Genomic DNA, 20,341 nt, shown 5'->3' with positions numbered 1-20,341 from the left:
CATAGGGACAGATCCCATAAAGTAGATCTTTGTGTAATATTTAATGTTGATATTTCTTCCAACAATGGCTTAAAGGCTAAAAATACATGCTCTGTGTTATTATGCCAAGCTGTTATATTTAAGCACTACAAAACAAATTTATTATTTTTAAAGCATAGAAGTCTTGTTTTCAAACTTGTATATTCTGAAGCATTTAGATTTATACAGAACTCAGAATAAAACCACTGAAGTCAAAATACACTTCTTAAGAAACAGTACTGGAAGCCAAAATAACCAAGTTGTCTGTGAGCTGTGCTACTCTCAGCCTACACTGACTTCAATCCAGAGGGTAATAAATGATGTTTAAAAATGTAAAAAGATCAATCCTGATCATTCCATAATGCCTGTGTTTACATTCCTCATTTTTAATAATCATTTATTGCAGCAAAAACACAGATTGGAAGTGTAATGCAATGAAAGATGACACAAAACACTTGCATTTCTTAGTGATGTTGTCTTCTTTTATATTTGTTCTTAAATGGAAAGAAACAATACTTGTCAGTATATAAAACTCCTTGCAACTGCAGCAGATTTAATCTGCTGAACACAGGCAGATTTAATTTAAAAGTATTTCCAAGGAAGTTGGATCTTAAGAGGCAAATGTTAAACACAACCACCTCCACAATTTTAAGTTGAGGTTTTTTCTTTTATTTGATTTTTTGGTTGCAAAGAATCCTTTGCATTTTGCAGTCCTGAAAATCAGCCTGCAAATGACAACTATTGTGGAAAAAAATATATGGGAAATTCGTTCTGAAGTTTCACATGGTTTACACTTCTACACTTTTTTATAAAAAAAGAAAAAAGTGATTCTAAATCTGTGGTTATAAGCAGCACTTAAAATCCAATTTAGTCTAAATTTTTAAGAATTATTATTTCAGCTTCAACTGAAATTGATGAAAATTCAACTTATGTACTTTGATACTGAGCTTGGCACCAAAGTACTAAGAAAATACTTTTAGAAACAAATATCATAAAGAATAACCTTCCTCCCTCACAATTTGCAACATGAAGTTCAAAGTTCATAAAAATGCCATATATTCTGTTAGAGCTGCAAGTTGGAATTTAATTGCTGAATGCTACCAATTAGATTAAAATTTTCAAAGCAAAAGTAATATTCCACTGTTTTTGATTTAAAGAGGAACTAATCACTCCATGTTTTTGAACTGATTACTTAACATGAAAATAATTTACTCATTGCATGGCAGATATGCATAAGGGGTTTTGCTAATTAACTTTACAGTATTATTTATAAAGGAAAACATTACTTGCCTGATAAGGGCAAGGAATATGGTACTGGTCACAGTGGTCAAACACCCAAGTAGTTTCCCAGATTTTCCGGTTCACCAGTTCATAAACGTAACATCCAAGCAGTGCTACGAGAGGCACCAAGTACAAACCACTGAAAACTCCAATCCGGATCATGAACTTCTTGAGCTTCTCCTGGTTCCTGCCGTCGTGCTGGATCACCTGCCGCACGTGGTTCAGAGAAATGATGCCGGCTAAAAGGAGAGAGAGACCGAAAAACACACAGAGGCACAGCGGCAAAAGCACGAAGTACAGGGAGGCGTCCAGGTCGTAGAGACCCACAAAACAAACTCCACTGATATTGTCCCCTTCGACTTTGTTCATGGCAAGGAGCATAATGGTCAGAAAACCAGGTATTCCCCAGGCAACTGCGTGGAACCACATGGCCTTTTGTGCAATAGCTTCACAGCTCCATTTTCTTCCCGCTGCAAGGAACCAAGTGATGGTCAGAATCACCCACCATATAGTTCCTGCCATAGTGAAAAAGTACAAAACCATGAAAAGGACAGTACAGGCTTTGTTTTGGGAGCCAAGAACAACCGTTTCACCAATTTCTAACTTCTCGTCTGCCTCATTACAGGCAGTTCTGTTCCCTAGTAAAAATCCAATAAAGTACATTAGAGAGACTATGCTGTAACAGACAGAATAATAGATGATTGGTCTCTCTGGGTATCTAAACCTTTTAACATCAATCAGAAAAGTTAGGAACGTGAAAAGCGTAGCACAAAGACAAAAGATTGAAACTATTCCAATAAAACTTTTTGCCACATCCAATTCATAATTCTTGAAGTACATATTGGGACATGGGGGTGCACACTGATCAATTCCTAGAAATTTGTAGCCTTGTCCATTGGTGGTGTGTAGGTGTCGGGGACACCAGAATCCATAATCCCTTCGGATCTGGCTTGGGGTCTTCTGAGTTCCATGTATGTTTGTGGTTACAGCAGCAGTGGCAGGAGCAGCCTCATCACAATTGATTAACCTGAGTAAGTAAAGAGAAGAGGAAATATCTCAATAGCCTTCATCCTCAGCTAGAATTGATGCCTTAGGTTTTAGCTTTTACATTTTTCAGACTCTGTACTGCTTTAGTGAGCAGTTCTGAGCTTCCTATTAAGGGATGGTAAGCTCTCTTCACAGAGCAGCTAGACAAAATCAATTCCTTTCCTAGCTTGGAACCAAGGACAACTACCCAAATTTCAGGTCCAAGAGCAAAAACAATGTAGACTGAAGAGAGAAAAACGACCTAGGTAGAAAATGCAAGCACTGTTAAAATTATTAGTATTTTAGAAATTTTCTAGCTCTGTGATGTTAACTTAAAAACTGCTCAAGACTCAACTGCTCCAGGGTTTAAGTGAACACAGGATGTGATCTTTTTATATGGATAATACCCTGTTAGCAGTGCTGGATTTATCTTCAAAGGAGATCATATAATTCAAGCAGGTAAGCATTTACTCAAAATGGGATTTACGGTCACATGCATTCCAAGTTTAACTGTACATTAAAAGGAACAAGTTTCGCATTCTAGCTTTTAAAGTAAAATTCTGTTACCTCAACATTCTTTGTCAAACACTATTACAAGAGCCTCTCAATTCAGTACCCAAGCTCAGCTCCAGATAAAAACTCCTTCAGTTCTTTGTTTTACTGCACTACCATGCTGTCCAACTAAATCCAGACTAACTGTTAAGAAAACAGATTCTATGGCAGATTCTTTCATTAACCACAGGCTGGAGCAGTACATGTGGAAACAGAGTGAACTCCATTCACTCATTGTCTTACACAGCTTCATGTTCATCTGTAAGAATACAGAAATGTGAACCTCAGTATTCCAGTTACTGCTCACACCAGTTCCTCTTCCACGGGCTGCAGCAGCAGGATCTCTGCTGCTCTAAGAACATCCTGGACTTCTCAGAACATGGACTTTTCAGTACTGGCTACCAGGGAGGTATCACTTCACATATGAACAGGAAAGGTTCATTTTCAGTAAATGCTAACAGTATTAAAATAACTTAAAGCTGAATTAAATCCTGCAAAAAACATAATTTGATTTAAAAAGTCATTTTCAAGATATACTGAATAATTGGATTGACTTGTAATAGTCCTACATTTTCAAAATAATTCTTGAAGATACCTGCTAGCTGAGGGGCGCTGTTGTTGTATAGAACCCCACAAAAGATGGGAGAAGTTAATGTCTTCTTATCTTAAAACTCCACAACTTCTATTTTTCTGCAGAACTATGGGAAATGGCATTAATGTCACTTGTCATATTGACTCCAGTACTCATTTCTACCAGAAGTCATCCACAGGACAACTGTCCCAGCTCTCCCTCAGCCCCATCACAGATTAGCAACTGCACGTGAGGTAGAAAAATTGAGTTTCCAGTCTCTGCTCCTTTCCTGTACCTCTTGACCTGATGTGTGTTAACAAACAAAAAAAATCTGGCCTTAATAATTTATAAATATCCACAGAAGGAGGTCATAATCTCAAAAAGACTGCACTGGAGTGCTCCCAGTGGTTTCCATTTAAAATATATAGACATCTTTTCCCCAAATGAAGTATTAATTGTCCTCTATCTGAAACAGACATGTGAACACCTCTGAGGAAAAGGTGACACTTCAAAAAAAGGAGTTTTGGCAGGCAGTACAGGAAAAGCAACACAAGACTAGGTTGCCACATTTAAACAGTTAGGACCAACGTAAGGTTTCTACTATGCCATGTTCTCGGTCTGCTGAAATACAGAATATTCTATATTTCATTATCTTAGTAGTAGTTACTTCTAAAACCCTTAATAAAGTAAACATGATCATCCCTAGTTTAGACATCAGAAACCAAAGCAAAATCTATGCTGTAACATATAATATTTTAAACTTTTAGAAATGTACAGTGAAAAGGCTACCTCTTGCAAGGATCTAATTATTGAAAAGAACTGCTGCAGAGCTTTGTTGCAAAAACTGTCACAGGCAGAAAATGCAGGTGATAATTTGAATAACAAAAAGGTTCAATAAAGAAATGGTCCCGTGCAGGGTCAGCATACTAAGGAAGTTACTGCGAGGTGACATTAAACATTCTGCGTCAGATTTTCACCTCAGTCTGTGTCAAACATGAAAACACCACTCCCACCACCTGTCAGAATGAAAAATACCTGGTACATTCCAGCTCTTCAGGCCATGCAATTCCAAAAGTGTCCATCAGCTGCTTACAGTCAGAATACACTTTCTCACAGAGGCTTCGGCAGGGGTGAATCACGTGAATCTGGTCGAGGCAGGCTGGGACAAAGGCTCTGCACAGAAATGTGTGGACGTCTGGCGAACAGTGAAGATTCATAAGAATAAGGAAAGGCTACGGGGAAGAAGAAGGCTTTGGTTATTTAAAAGATAATTCAAAGCATCAAAACTAACTTTCATCACTAGGGCTTACATTTAATCCTATGTAGATTGAAAAGATACTAGAAAATAGTGTTTGTTCAGCAGTTCTGAAAAAGGAAAACCCACTGGCCTGAGTGGCAAGAGGCTCCATTGGCACTTCCAGCCCAGCCCTTGTCCCAGGATCTTGGACAACCTTTGGCTATCCAAACCTCATTTTTCCTATCTGACAATGTTAGAAATCTGAAAGATATTATGAATGCCCAAGATATGTAAAAATAAAGTAAAACATTGAGTTTCTCTGTACACTAATCAGCTTCTAAACAAATGCCCTGAGGTTTTCCAAGGTGTGTCTGTTCCTGTAGTTCCTGTTAGATTACATTTTCAGTCCTAAGTGGTGTGATGTAGTCATCTCTCACACTAAAGAAATTTAGGGCTTTTTTTGTTGTTGTTAATGAGGTCTAAACATTATTTCTCATTTTAAACATCTCATTTAAAATTTCTGTCAACATGATTGAGAGTTTCTTTGTCTGAATTACCAAGTACCAAGCAGCGAGTAACTGATGACTCTTCTTACTAGAGAATTCACAGAACGAAGTTTAACTTTTTCTGCTCAATGCATTCAATTGCTTATTCACAGTCAGACAGACTTTTAAGTAAAAAAAAAAAAAAAAAACAAAAAAAACCAGCCTTTCTGTTCTACATTTTCTCAGCTTTATGGTTAAGGTAAATTATTTTGCCCAAAATAATGTGTGCAAATGTTATGTCTGATGTTAAACAGGGAGAATGCATGCAATTTTCAAAATAGGCCAAGATTTTAGTAAGAGTTTTATTTAGTAAGAATTTTATTTCATTATTTACCATCAATATTTATGTCTCAAACATTCAACCAATGGCTGTAAAAGGAAAGATTAGATTCTGAGTCCAGAACAGCATCCTTACTTTTTTCAGCTTTCAGGTACCCCATATCTATCTATCTATCTATCTATCTATCTATCTATCTATCTATCTATCTATCTATATCTCCTTACCCAAGAAACAAGTCTTACTACTGAACATGCAGTTTAAAAGAAAAGACATTGCTAAATAAATTTCCCTTAAAAATGGAATGTCTCCAAGTCCTTAAAGAACCTTGGTAATAAATACAGGAATGTGTGGGGAGGAAGGAAGAAGATAAGGCAGAGAAGAATAACATACAAGTGCTTTATGATAAACCAAAAAAATGCTGGCAGTACTCTTCAGAGCACTCCAGCTGTGGGCTGCATCTGCACATTACAACAGGCACACATCAGTTTGATCTCCTCTCTGAATGTCTCCTCTTGAGCTGCCCTGGTTGGAACCCAAGATTTGAGTATTTTGTGACAAGGACAGAAAGGCAGTTCTGGTATACTGTGTTCCAGTTCCATAAGTTGGATTATTTCCTAAAGGCTGCACAGCTTCAGATGAAAAAAAGCAGTCAGGAGTTTACCTTAAATGAATTAAATTCCTTTTGCATAATTATGACGCTTCTTTTCTTCTCAGTTGTAAATTCATATTTGCTCTGTTTTTACCAGAACTTAGCATAAACAAAATAGCCTGGGTAGTCATATTCAATTGTTACAGAAATTGAGTATTTTTATTTTTGACACTGTCTTGTAGAATTTGTCTTGATTGTTCTGAATTCTTCCTTTGTGTCACCTACAGTTCTTCTCATTCAATAAAAAGTAAAATTAATTTTCTAGAGCAAGTTTTGGACTACCAGCCAAAAACTTTTTTATCACTCTTATCTAGGAAAGTAAATATTTTTTAAAATCTCACTATTTATATAAATGAAACTGAGTTCACCTACAGAGATATTTTACCAACTATTTTTATAAGCAACTTGACAGTTTTTAAATAGCATTTTCCAATACAGATAATAATCTTGCATATTTTAAGCCTGCTCCTTTGATACAGAAAATGAGCATAAAGAAAACGTCCGGAGAAGACAGTCAGGACATAAAACCAACCCCTACCACTCTAACAGAGTTTCTGTCATCTGAAGCTATCTAAAAGCTGAAATAGCACAAAAATCACAGTATGTATAATGACATTGTATATTAGAGGCAGATAACGAATGACAAGCAAAAATAAAATGTTCGCACGAGTTTTACTAAAGCATCTTGTCATTGTCTAAACACTCGTTTAAAGAGCATATTTTATTTAAATGCAAAACCAACCTAACAGATAAATTTAAAAATTTTTAGGAAGAATGCTATGTTCAGCCTATAACGTAATCAGGATTCCAAGGACTTGGCTGCCAAGAGTAACTGTCCATACAATATTTCTTTTATTTCTTTCAGCTTGCTAAAAATATTTACCTTCTGACACCTGAAAGTATGAGCAAAAGAGCAAGAAGTTTGATGCTCTGAAAACACAAGCTGACCTCCTGAGTCAGACCATTCAGCTGGACACCTCATTCCACCCTGGCTGGCAGCAAGGGGGCTGTAATAAGACAAGCTGAGGTCTCTTCCAGTTTCCTGCTATCAAGCATTTAGGAAACAAGCTGCACATTGTAACACAACCACTGTGCTGAGAAGACAGTGAAAAACCTTTCTTCTTAAAACACACCTTACCCCTTTTTCAATCATTTAAGTTTGAAGCCTTTGTAAAATACTACAGCAGTAAGTTGTCCTGCATAATTTAAGCAGTCATTGGTGAGAAAATGCTGCATTTTACCTGTTTATTGTAACTCCTTATTTTGCAGCCCAGTATGTGTTTTGACAAACAACTAACAGACTGAACTATGCTTTTTCCACGTAATTTTGTCTTTTTATAATTTTTACATTATATTTATATATTAGTATAGTAATGCTTTATATTTTGATTTCTGCTCCTTTCATAATATACTTTGTCTTCTATTTGCCTTGACTAAATTTTAAGACTGACATCACATTTCCAGTGACAACAAAGACTTTCTGAGCGACAGTAACTGATAAAAATACTGTGCCCACCCACTTGTACAGGTAGTGGGAGTTACACTTCCCCCACGTTTATTACTCTGGGGGTTGTTTTCCCCCCAAACTTATTACTCTGCATTTCCCTACCCTAAATCACACCTACCATTTTGTTGTCCAGTTGTTTCTAGCACATGATCTCTCTACAATTCTTTCATCCCATTTGTTTTCTCAGCAAATTTAGTACCCATCCCTCTTCTTAATCCATTTATGAATTAATTTGTTATCAATCAGAGGTTTCAGTACAAGTAACTAAGGGGAACCACTCCAGTGATTTATTTGGTATAGTATGAAACTATCAGCTCAGGATTTAATAACACTTACTGGGAAAAAAAACATTTATCTATTTATTTATACCTGCTTTTCTTCTTGTTCTTTAGGCAGGCATTGGAAAACAAAGTCTACAATGGGTTACCAGCACAGTTTCTTAACAAAAATATAGGCTGTGACCATGTTTTTGGAAACTGAAAGTATATATAATCTGAATTTTCCCTTTCAACAGAAGTATGGAGTCCCTCAAAAAACTAATAGATTTTACAGCCAATGAGTTTTCTCAACAAAAAAACCCCAAAACTATAAAATGTAAAACTGTGCCTCAAGTACACACAAATGGGATTTGTAAAACACTGATTTATTTTCAGCAACTGCCTACTTTTACCATTTAAGAACATCTGAAGCGCCTGGAACTCTGCTAAAATGAGGTATCTTTAAATGTGGGCTTCACTTCCAGCTAGCCAAAATGGAAAAGTCTGCTCATGGAAAATAGTATGTCTGCATTTCCTGATGGACCATAAAAGCAAAATCTTACCAAACCCAAAGTATTTGCTCCTCCAGCCTCATAGTCTGGAAGCACAAAGTAAAGCCAAGATCTCAAGCTCACTGACAGTAAAATTCAGTTCCTTCAAGGGCACTTGATCTGAACTGTGGATGTCCCAACCACAAACCACATTTTACCCACGTGGGCAGCTGAGTACATTGCATGCATGCATATGATGGTGTGCTAAGCATGCAAGCCTGGGATTAAACTCACAAACTTATACCATAATCCTCCTCTCCTCAGGAAGTTCAACGTCTGCACGTGGCACAAACAAATAAAATTTGTTCTTCCAGGAATCTAAGGCACTTGGCATTTCAAACATTAGCAACCACTGCCCTGTCATATGAAGAAGAGATGAAAATCTGCATACTGGGTGATGAGAACATTAAAAATAGAGTGCAACCACACTCTTGAAAAAACAGAAAAGGAGCCTCACACAGCCAAAATAAGTTCTAAAATATAAATTCTCATATTCTTGACAATGGGAAGCAAAAGTCAGTAAATATAAGGCAAGCTAGAATACAGTAACAATCTTTAAAAAAAACCAACAACACAAAAAACCCAAACCAACAAACTAATAGCAGCTGTAAAGTGAAAGATGATGTAGCCTTTAACAGCAAGAGAGACACTGCCTCAAGCACTGTCAGTGAAGAACCAAGGATTGTGGGATGCAAACTTTGCACTAACAAACATGAACACGTTATTAAGTCCTAGATTCCTTACGAGGTGTGTCTATGTTATATTTTCTCCAACGGCAAAGATAAGCTACCTCAGAAATCCAGTTATGGTGTGGTTCTACAAACAGTAACACAACAGAGACAAGTGAAAACAAACGGTGCAAAACACAGAAAAAATGTCTATGTGCAAACACGTTCTTAAATGTGTTTTGCCAACAAATAAATTGCAACCTAGAACTATATATGGATCCTGAGCTCGCCATGCTTCTCTGTTTTGTGCTGAGGAGGCTTACAACTCCAAGACACAAGAGAAACAAGTTCATTATTCCATGCAGACATCTCAAATGCTCTGTTGTACCTCACCTCTGTCTGACCCAGAGATGATCAGTCTCTGAGGTTCTGATGTATGATAACTACCAGCATATAGCAAAACAAGTAAGTGAAAACATTCTCCTGTACTCTGCTGATTAGTGTCACAGAGACACTTTCAAAATAGAAAAAACTGTGGACTGAAATATCATGGTCTTTGTTATAATCATCTATTCAAACCTTTATTGTAAGAGACAGGAAATACCTTGAATTGCTGAGACACACAGAGGACTTGAGCCTTTGTTCAGCCGCTGGAGTCAGATACTTGAGACAGTAACAACCTGCTCCCCTAACCACTGGGCTCTACCTACCATGTGAGAGCATTTAGCTCCATTAATCTAATTAACACTGAGATTAACTGAGTTAAACAATGACAAACATTAACTGTTTCAGTGTTAAACCACATAATCAATTTGATACAGATCTTGTCACTAAAGGAACAACATTACAACCTTGTTGCTTACAGAACTCTGTATTTCAGTCACTGAAGCAAAGGCAGGCTTAAATCTGTATTTCTACAATTGTACTACAGTGTGTACCTCAGATTGTACCTGTATTAAAGACCTCAGATTGTGTACCTGTATTAAAGATACACATTGCTATTCATGTAACTATGTATCTGCTTTACAGGAAATAACACCTACCTAAATGATGAGTAATTAGAGTCATAGAATACTTCAAATTGGAAAGGACCCAGAAGGATCACCAACTCCCTTGCTTCTAGCAGGGCATCTTAATAATTAATAATTAAAGATTAATTGTTAATAATTTACAATACCATACAAACAAACCTACTATCCAGTCACTACAGAATTTAAGTACTGCCTCAAACCCTAAACCAAATATATTTATAAACATGTAAGTTTTCAGATGTGATAGTCAGGAAATATAGCCACTGTCAATCACAGTGCATATAAACTATCTCAGAAGAGGTGACAGTAATTACTCTTCACACTCACAGAGCTACACGAACAATCTTCACAGAATCTTTAGCCACTTTTACAGTGATAATCTGTTTTAATTAAAAACGGTGAAGCAAGTATGGCACGGCTGATTTAATCCTACACTATTGTTACAATTGAGTTATTCTCAACTGGATGCAAACAAGATTAGCATCACACCCAGAGAGATTAATGCTTCATGCAATTCCTAGACAGGCTGGCACGGGTGGCAATTTGCTGATGGCCATAGTGAATCAACTGCCAAGAACCTCCGACTTCTAGTTCATGCACAATTAACTAAGTCATGACAAATAAATGTCCCAACACATGATAAATGAAGGATGAAATTTACAAGTTCAATAGATTCAAAGCAACATCGAGACTAAGTTTTTCCCATTGGAAGTTACATTGATGAATTTAGATCAAAGGCAAGTTAAATACACTTAATTTGGTATGTAAGGATTTTGCAGGAAGCTGCAAAAGTTGTCAGTGTCTTGTTGCTACATGCCTGCTAAAAGCTGCTACTTAACAGAACTGCAAAACAGGAACATGGGAATGCCCAGAAACATTAGGGCAATGCCAACCATCCTTTAAGCCAGCAAGGAACATGGTATGAGCTCATCTGAGAGCCCACATACACCATGTCTCTACCTGAGCTGTGAGTAATGATCAACTACTGCTGCCAGCAGCAAGTATCAGCTGTAATCTGTATCTTCCCAATTCAGTTAAAATTACATGGGTAAACCAACAAAAGGCTTTTTAGGACTAAAAGTCACCATTTATATTTTAGGTATAAATGTATGTAAGATATATACTACAGAAAGGAATACTTTTAAGTTTAATATGCATTAGTAATGCATCTTGATTTGACAGAAGTAAAAAGAAAACCATCAAACATACATTAACTTGATTTCTATTTTAATAAGCTGCTTTAAAAAAAAATAGCATTACCTTCTGCAGCTTCCACAATAAACTAAAAGTACATTGTGTTTAATCTAAAAGCTTTTCAAACATTTCTAAAATGTAATCAACTTAACATTTACATAGATAAGTATGAAGTATTTTGTCAGAGTACAAAGTAGGTTGCCCCCGTAGTTTAGAAGACAATAGTTTAAGTTTCCGACTCCAGGAAATCTGAAGTTCAAAGAGCTGGTAGAGGCTAGGGTGGTGCAGAGAAAGAAATGGGTAGTAAACAAGCAGTGGGACAAACGATGCCGTTCTGCAGAAAGATGTTTGCCAAGATATAAGCTTATTTTTGTCCTTCAACCGAACAGCAAAGGCACCACATGCACTCAGACGGTCAAAGGGCTGCGAACAAAGCCTGGGGACAGCCCAGCGTCCAGCGCTGATCAGCGGGACCGTGCCCAGCGGCGCTCCTCACACAGCCCGACGGGCCAGCAGCTGCCTGCCGCTCCGCGCATGAAGACCCGTGTTTACTCACCTTCAAAGGACGGCAAAGGATGGCAGCTGATCCTAAAAAGCCCAGGGCCGGCCAGGTGCCCGGGGGGCTCGGCGGGACCGAGCTTCATCACCCGGGCTCGGATGCGGGGCTGCGCTCAGGGAGCCGAATGGCCAGCAGCGAAATGCTCAGAGCATCGGCAGCAAGAACGAGTCTGTCCAAAAACTCCTCACCATCACTCCCCCAACACATGCAATACACACACACACACACACATCTATGTGTCTGGTCTGAACTTTCATATTAGCTGTTCAAAGGTTATGGGAAAATTAATCAAAAATCCTACCAGGGCAAGGTTAAAGCACATGGGGGAATGTTTTCAAAGGTCAATAGGACAGCAAGGCACTCAAGCACTTTCCAAAAAAAGGTAAAATAAACTCCATAAAACTACTCCAATACCACACCTTGGCACTAAGGTTGCCATTGATACTAGAAATGGGCACAGACACAGATGGATAAAGCAGGCTATTCTGCTTTTTACTTTTATACACTCTGAATGCTTTTGTATTAACTACACAGAGCTGCAAGATATTCTCAGCTGGAAGAAACTCCCTAGGACAAAGTCTAACTCAAGAGAATGGCCCACGCAGGGATCTAGCAACACAATTTCTTTCTGCAGCAAAACAACTTAATTCCATATTTTCTCTTTAAGTATTTTCACATGCAAAATAAAAATACATATATATACCTATTTTTTAACTATAGCAAAGGTTATAAACAATATAAACAGGAATATTACATCTCACTATCTGAAGCAAACTAAAGTACAAGTATTTCAAATACTTTTCAAAATAGCTTATGACCAAAATCCACTGCATTTTTTTGTTCTAACCTAAATTATAGCTTGACCTAAATTATAGATATTCCAGCCTCTGCAATTTACAGTCCTTAACAAACATGAGAGTTTTTTCCCAAGTGTTACAGTACTGAACTATTTTTACCAAGATTTTCAGTTATACATTGTATCTGGTTTAGGTTTTCTGTAAACTAGACAGCATAAAAGACAGACAACTGTAAGTTAACTGAAGGAAGGCATACTGCAGGCCCTCAGACATATGCAGTCTAGACAGAGCTTCATTACATTTGGACTGTGGTAGTATAGGAATCACAAATCTTAAATTCTCCTTGTATTTGCCATGTGTTACAGGAATACATGGATTTATTGCTAAACTTTCTTGTGCAGCATTCAATGTAAAGGATTACCTGTAATGTTGATAGACAGTCTTATCTTTAAAAAGGGCCCCCATTTCTAAGAAATTCCAGCAGAAGTCATTACTGCTCAGGTTCCAAAAGTCATCCAGATTTATGCTTCCCCCTCTCCCTGTGAGTGTGGAGACACACTTCAGCATAACAGCACGGCCCAAGTCACCAGAGCAGTAAACCTGCACCTTTCTTTCTTGCCTACTTCATGCATTTTTAAGCAGTCTTAAATGAAATCTTTAGTAGTCTTAAAAAACCAACTTTGTTATGATGCCGGGGATGTCAGTCAGGCATGCACAAGTGATTTGACCAAGCTGAAGCCCATGGAGCTGCAGTCACCTACCTCAGCATCTGCAATCATTACCTCTGTCCTCTGCTTTCACTACTTCCAGTTGGTCATACTTTGAGACACTCCCCAGTTTTGAATGCCTGCACTAGACACTGTTTCCTTACTGTTAGCCCACAGCGCTCATCTTGGCGACATTCCCCTCATTATCCTCCCTATTTCTCCTGTTCTAAAAACTTAAGGCTATCCTTTCTTTCTCCCTGTCACATTATGATTTGTGGGCCACGTTAGCCTTCAACACTTAATGTTCTGTTTGTAGCTCTGTGTATAATTCCCAACGAGATCCCCCACCCAACTGGATTCTTAGAATGGTGCACCTTGTACCTTCCTTGCAAGAGCATTAGCTCATGTGAAACAGTATGCAGCTGGGACTGGCATCCTAGCAAACAGGTATTGCTAGGTCACCATGAGGCTGGATGGGTACGGTCCCTCTCCAGAAAAGTAATGCTTTTAATTTCATATGCAGGACAACTGTGTGGAGAGTTTGGCCACTAAATGTTTTGTGGCAGCAGCTACTGAGTCTAAAGAAATCTGGTTATACAGGCCCTCTGGGGAATACAGCATGAGCCAAACTTGGAAGGATGTGGTTATTCTCTGAAATAACTTGATCTACCAGAAGTTTAAGTACAGAAAAGGTGGATTTTTTTCCCTTCCCAGACAGCTCTTGTCTAGAGGAGAGGTATCTTCAGGTATCCTTACTGTCCTACAAAGACTGATCGTCCAGGCCTCTCTCCCCCCATATACAGCAGCTACTTACACAGCTCTTACACACCCCTACACATCTCTCCCAATAGCTAAGCAGAAATCTATCAAGTCTCCCCTTGTCTACACTACACAGCTCAGAAGAAGAGGGCAGACATAAGCATCTTTTACTAATGTGTTACAGCAATCAGAGACGCACACAAATACACAGAAAAGACCCAAAAAGGCAACCATGTGACAAAGGAACTGTGTTTGCCCCTAAGGGCTGGTGAACCAACAGTCAGCACTGAGACAGAAAAAGGCAGCAAATTTTGTGGCACAGCTACTTCCTTCCTTTGGAATACAGTAAAGAACTAAAGAGATGACACAATAGTAGTTTTGGAAACTGTCAGCTTTAATCACTGCGCTGTCAAACTAGAAAAGAAACCATGGACATTTGACACTGCACTGCAAAACTAGAAAAGAAACCATGGACAAACAAATTCCCCATCCAATGTGGTTATTTTCTGGACTGTTTGCTTTTTATAGTCTGTATCAATGACGGCATAGGTAAAATCTTGTAGCCAATTTGTCACCCTGAACATCCATCCTGCAAATGGAAAACTAAGTCTGCATTCCAGCTCCACCAGCACACAACAAGGGCCTGAGCTCCATCCAACCTCCTGACCCATGCAGCACTGTGGGCAAAGAGCATCTCACAGCCAAACAAAGCTCGCTTCAGAAAGACATCAGGATCCTCTGCCATTCTCAGGCTAGATTTGCAGATGACAAACATCAGGAGCCTTGCAAAGATGTCCCACTATGTACCTGGGTTCATCAAATCCTTCAAGACAATCCAGTTGCTGTTGCCAGAGCTGCTGTGGGCCAATGCACCGGGTGTGAGCTGTTACCCAGTTGTTGATCCCACAGTTTGACAGCTCATGGACAGCAGAGGGCAAACAGTGTGGACCACCAGCACATAACAATATACAATTTTGTCCTACTTGCCTACTATTCAAAGAAAATATGTGAATATGACCTTCAAAATCATGGTCACCACACCATCCTCAGCAGATCTATCCTACCTAATCTAATGCTAGGTTTGACTAATGACTGGGTGAAGTTCACAAGGTTCCACTGGGCAGCTGCCACTTCCATAAAAACACTAAGAAAATATGGAAATTGCACCTGTGTCTCAAGCTTTGTACTCACTGCTGACTCTCCCCAACCACATGATGTGTTCTCAGCAGACAGTTCAGCTCCCAGTCCCTAACTGCCTCTCATAAGTGAAGGCAAAGTAGTTACAAACTCAGCAGCTCTGTTCCTGTTTTCCTTCTCTATATAAATACTTTCAGGGAAGCTGTTCCATTCATCCACAGGTGTCCTCCAGGAGTAGGCTAGAGCCACAGGTCTAAGGCCATCACTGCCTGGATTTAGGTAGTAATTGCAGATTTGAGCGTGGAGAAGAGGGAATTGGAGACAAGGCTGCACAGCAGGACTAAGAAACCACCAACAGCTTGCAGCTACACCTGACACTAACCAGGGCACTGCAGAAGGGACAGACATCTGCAGGAGACAAACAACAAGATACCATGGTATTTATCAGAAGTCTGTTGTTGACAAAGATCTGCAAGACAGCCTTCCATAGGCCAGCTTCAGACCCCATGCACAGTGAGACTGGCCAAAATCTAACCCAGAGCAGAACTCCTCTGTCTCAGGCAGCACACAGCTAAGAAGTGTGCTGACAACTTCACCTAGTGATCCACTCCTGTAGCACCAAATTACTTGCTAGAGTAGGCATAACCTCTGAAGATGGAGAAAGAGGAGGCTCTTGGAATCAATCACACTGTCAACACCATCTCCAAGAACCCCAGCCACCATCTCTTTGCCAAGCAAGGAGTGCTTTAGACCCCCATGCATTCTGAACAGCATCCTTGCAGAACAAACAGCAAGGCAGTGCTATTCACATTATCAAGTGGGCAAGTCCTGCTGCTCAGAGAAAGCAGCAGCAGATTTGGCAGATGACTGATATGCTTAGAGCCAAGGTAATGGGATTACACAGATTCACCTGTCTGCTTTCAGTCAATCTGCACAAGCCAATCACACTTGAACAGCCTCAGTCCTACAGGTAACAAACACTTTTTTAGTGGCTGTAATTTACTGTACCCATAGGAATCAGCAAAAATGGTTTATGAATGTTGCTATAAGCATCACTCTAAGAACTAAACATGATGTATGTTTCTTTGGAATACCTGAGAGCAAGAGAGCACAAAAAATGAACACACATCTCAAATTTTTATGTTATTTTACAAAATTACACAGATAATTCACGTGTTTTCAAATCCTTAGACACCACTTTTCTGCAACTTTCATGGTGATGCTCAAAAGAATTACTCATGTCCAACTATTCCATATTTCTTGACACATAAACAGCAGAGAAGTCAGTTGTACTGTCTTGTATTTCCTTTGATCCATATGAAGTACATATAAAAATACTTTGGCAGCTGTCAACTTCCATTTAACAAGCATGAATTTAGCTGTTTCATTACCACAATCTTTCGTGACATCCACTACTTTCTGAGAAACTAGAAAAGTTACCTTAGTTTGTAAACAGTAACACATGGTGTTCTAAATTTACCACTTTTTACAAAAGCCTTCCCTGCCCTTTAGTACCACGGTAAAGAGACAGCAAAAATGTTGTAATCAAAATATGAATTAAACACTCCTTTGTGCTTGTTCCATTAGGTCAATGTCCACACCTCTGCACACATTTCTCCACTTTAGAGTCTGAGGCAGCACGAGGGACAAAACTCCAAGCAGATCAAGAATACTGACTGTTTTCCTAAAAGATGCTGAGATTTAAACTTCAAGTTTTAATTACTAGTGGTTCATGCTCATGTTAGTGAGCACTGCTCATGTTAGTGTACAAGCCAGAAGCAAAGACAGCTCTAGAGATTAAGTAAATTCACACCTGTGCTACTTTGCAGGCTATACCAGTAACAATCTTTTCACAAAACAGCACTTATTTCCCCAAAACTCCCAACCTACAGTGGTTGACAGCTTTTTCCTTCCCATGTGTATACACACACATACCCATTTAAGCTTGCAGACACTAGGTTTGCAGGTTTTTATAAGTATCATATTAAATTAACTGTAAATTTGGGTTTAGTGGAAACAAATGAAGCCATTACATTACAAATTTTAACTCATGCAACTTCAGTATTAAACTTTGGAAGGTACTTTTTAACCCCCTCTAAATGGCTTTGTTTAAACTGACCCCAGTTCTCACACAATTCCTGCCACTGCTGCAGCCAGCTGCATTTAACCCTCCACAAACATGCACACACATATTCTGGCACATGGCCATGAACTCAGAAGTGAATGGAAAACTCACTACTGAATCATTTTTTCAGTCTCTCCAAGGTATTTCATTGTTGTCTGTGCAACATTTTCCAGTGTTTTCTATAGTCTGCCCTAAAAGCTCACTGGCAAGCCAGTTCCCTTTGTACTTCTAGAGATCTGTGAATCTTGCCCACATCAGGAAGTCTTAAGGGCTTGTCTCCTGTGGACACATTCCAGAACTGCAGCAGAACAGATTAAGAGATATGAATGTAAGTTACAACACAGTAACCCTCTGCCTTGATGGAATAATGCCTTCAGTTGACAACCTATTCCAGGATAATTAAAGTAGGATTTACTTTGGAATTAGAAGCGAGTTGTTTTTGTGGATGACCAGGAGGGGGAGTTACACCTATTTAAGTGCAGCTGTAACGAACCAGATCTCCTGTTATGTTCACTTATTTTCCTCATCAGACAAACCCTAGATCTTCCACCTCCCAATGTGAACTAGTAGTAACAAGAACAGTTACTGATAAACTGCTTTGAGATACAGAGATGGTAGGCATCTGCAAATAATCACATTCCACAGTAATGCAGCTGTTTAGCAAACATACACAAAACTTCACACCACAAATCCATGTGGTTTCACTTTCCTAAAGCCACCATTAATTGTGTAAACAAAACGAATTCAAATATAAAGTAAAACTCAAGAAGCCAAAATTCAATCTGTCAAGTTGAAAGCTCAAAATTAAACTAAATAAATAAATATGTGAATGGAGGGAGCAACTGGAAATTACATTTTTTTAATTGCACAAAACAAGATCCCAGAGGGACTGTCCTCACTAGCCAGAACATCCATAACAGAGGCCCTAGGACTGAGTTAGTCATCTTCCTGCTCTAGTGCTTCAGTGTTCTGGTTTATAGCACATCAGCTGATACATGAAGCAGAATTGTAAAACCATGTATTATCAGCTGCTTTCCTCAAAGACAACTACTATCTGTAACAGTAGCTCCAGATCATTCTCTTCTGGAGGATTACTGTGAAGACACCGTTCACAAATACCAATTTAACACATTCCCAGCACAGCTCTTCTTGCTACACAACACTCCCTTGCAGAAGAACACACCTGTAGAGCCTTCAGAGTGGGGCACTGTGAGTTACCACTGTTTTGGAGAGTGAACTTTACCTTGAGGTGAGACTTACCCCCTTGGTCCTTTTGGAGAGTAAACACTCCCCAAAAATTCTTAGAGGGACTAGAACATAAACCTGGATTAACACTAGGGCTTGCTGCACAAAATATTTTTGACTCTAGAAGTCCCTACCTTGTTCCTTAGGACTGCATGATCCTACTAAAAGTCAGTTATGATACAGGGAGCAAATTACTGCAGGCCTCAACCTCAAAACCCTGTGAGATCTTACGTGCAAATATGTAAATCTCATGCCCAGTTTTGAGAACAGGCAGGGGGAAGGGAGGGGGAAGAGCAAGACAGTATTAAAAAAGAAAGCCTTTAAGCATTCCTACTGAGGATCAAAGGAAAGCACTTCTATAGAGTGAAAGCATGCCATTAAAATTCTTTCTTCGGTATTGAATGAAGGTCGGACTGAAAATTACAAAAAAATTTAAGCTCTTAAAGCAACCTCCTAACCCACTGCCTTGTTATGGCTGCAAACTGAAATTAAATACTATTCCAGAAGTGACTCCTCCTCCCTGCTGCAATACTGAAAATCCCCTGAAAAGCAGAACCCTTAGAAAATCCTGAGAAGGTTCTCTGTTGCAATCAACTATGGACAAACTGGCACCATTACTGAATGACATGAAGAATGAATGACATCAAAATATGTGACTCTCAGAAAGAAGGCCCAGCAATGAACCACCAAAAGCTTTTACCATATGAATTCCAAATCTAATTGTCAGCAGTGGATTCAACATGAACTTCATACAGAATGGGAGTAAAGATCCTTTCACCTGTAAGCAGCTGTCTTAAAAATTCACTTTGACCAAGTAATCCACCATCACTGCTGGACCACAATAAAGGCAGGCAGACCACCACACAAGAGGCAGTTCAGAAATGTCTGCACAGCACCACAGTAGTTAGGAATACCAAATTAGAGGCCAGGCAGTGGGAATGACAGGAGACCAGGAAGCAAATCAAAGAGAGTAGGCAAATTAAATTCTAATAGACACTGTGGTTCCCTGCAGCCAGCCAGCCAAGTAGTAATCCAACACTAGTAGCCAGGTTATAAGGGTGACAGGATGGAAAAAAGAGAGAAAACAAGAAAGCTTCTCACTACCACACAATTTTTAATGAAATAGCTATTCAAGAGGTAGGCAGCTATATGTAAGGCAAGCCATGAATACTTTCCAGGAGGAACTCCCTCCACACAGGCAATAGGCACAAGTTATTGACAGCTGAAAAAAGTCAGTCATAGCAACCTAATAAAAATGGCTCTGTGGTCTCTCTGCCCTAACAGCAGCATGACTGGAAGGCACAAATCATGACAAGTGCTGGCTCAACGGCTGCAGTTAACTCACACAGCAAGCAGCAGCAGCGTACCTGAGGAGATAAAGTGGCAGACACTGCAGGAAGCATTCCTGGGAAGCGATGGCTACAGAAGCACTGCACAGCTCACAGCTGAAGCCTAGCGTCTGCCTTCCAACTAAAAAGCCCTCAATTTGTCAGAGATCTGCACCCAAACTCAGTTGTTTGCATAAAGATAGCTATAGCTTAACATGTGATACCAGAATTTCCCACACATCTACACCGAGCTGACAAAACCAATGTGAGACCAAAGCCTGTGCTATTCCAGGCTGGCAACTGGCAGCCAAACGGAA

At 39.2% G+C, this 20,341-nt stretch overlaps 1 protein-coding gene across 3 annotated transcripts in view; it reads right to left on the bottom strand.

Annotated features, from left to right (window-relative positions):
* Positions 1-20,341, bottom strand: part of FZD6 (frizzled class receptor 6) — a 43,411-nt gene that overhangs the window by 5,333 nt on the left and 17,737 nt on the right. For 2 of the 3 annotated variants that reach the window (XM_064393740.1, XM_064393722.1), the window contains 2 exons: positions 4,484-4,680; positions 1,309-2,326 (listed from right to left, as the gene is read on the bottom strand). In XM_064393740.1, the coding sequence (XP_064249810.1) occupies positions 1,309-2,326; positions 4,484-4,665 (1,200 nt within the window). In that variant the 5' untranslated portion in view covers positions 4,666-4,680. Of the gene's footprint in view, positions 1-1,308; positions 2,327-4,483; positions 4,681-9,746; positions 9,844-20,341 lie in introns of those variants that run through there. The other variant, XM_064393732.1, reaches the window with a different exon arrangement.

Source organism: Passer domesticus, chromosome 1 (assembly GCF_036417665.1).
Source record: "Passer domesticus isolate bPasDom1 chromosome 1, bPasDom1.hap1, whole genome shotgun sequence".
Lineage (NCBI taxonomy): Eukaryota > Metazoa > Chordata > Aves > Passeriformes > Passeridae > Passer > Passer domesticus.
The sequence above is the reverse complement of the archived record's forward strand: the minus strand, read 5'-3'. Positions and strand labels throughout refer to the sequence as shown.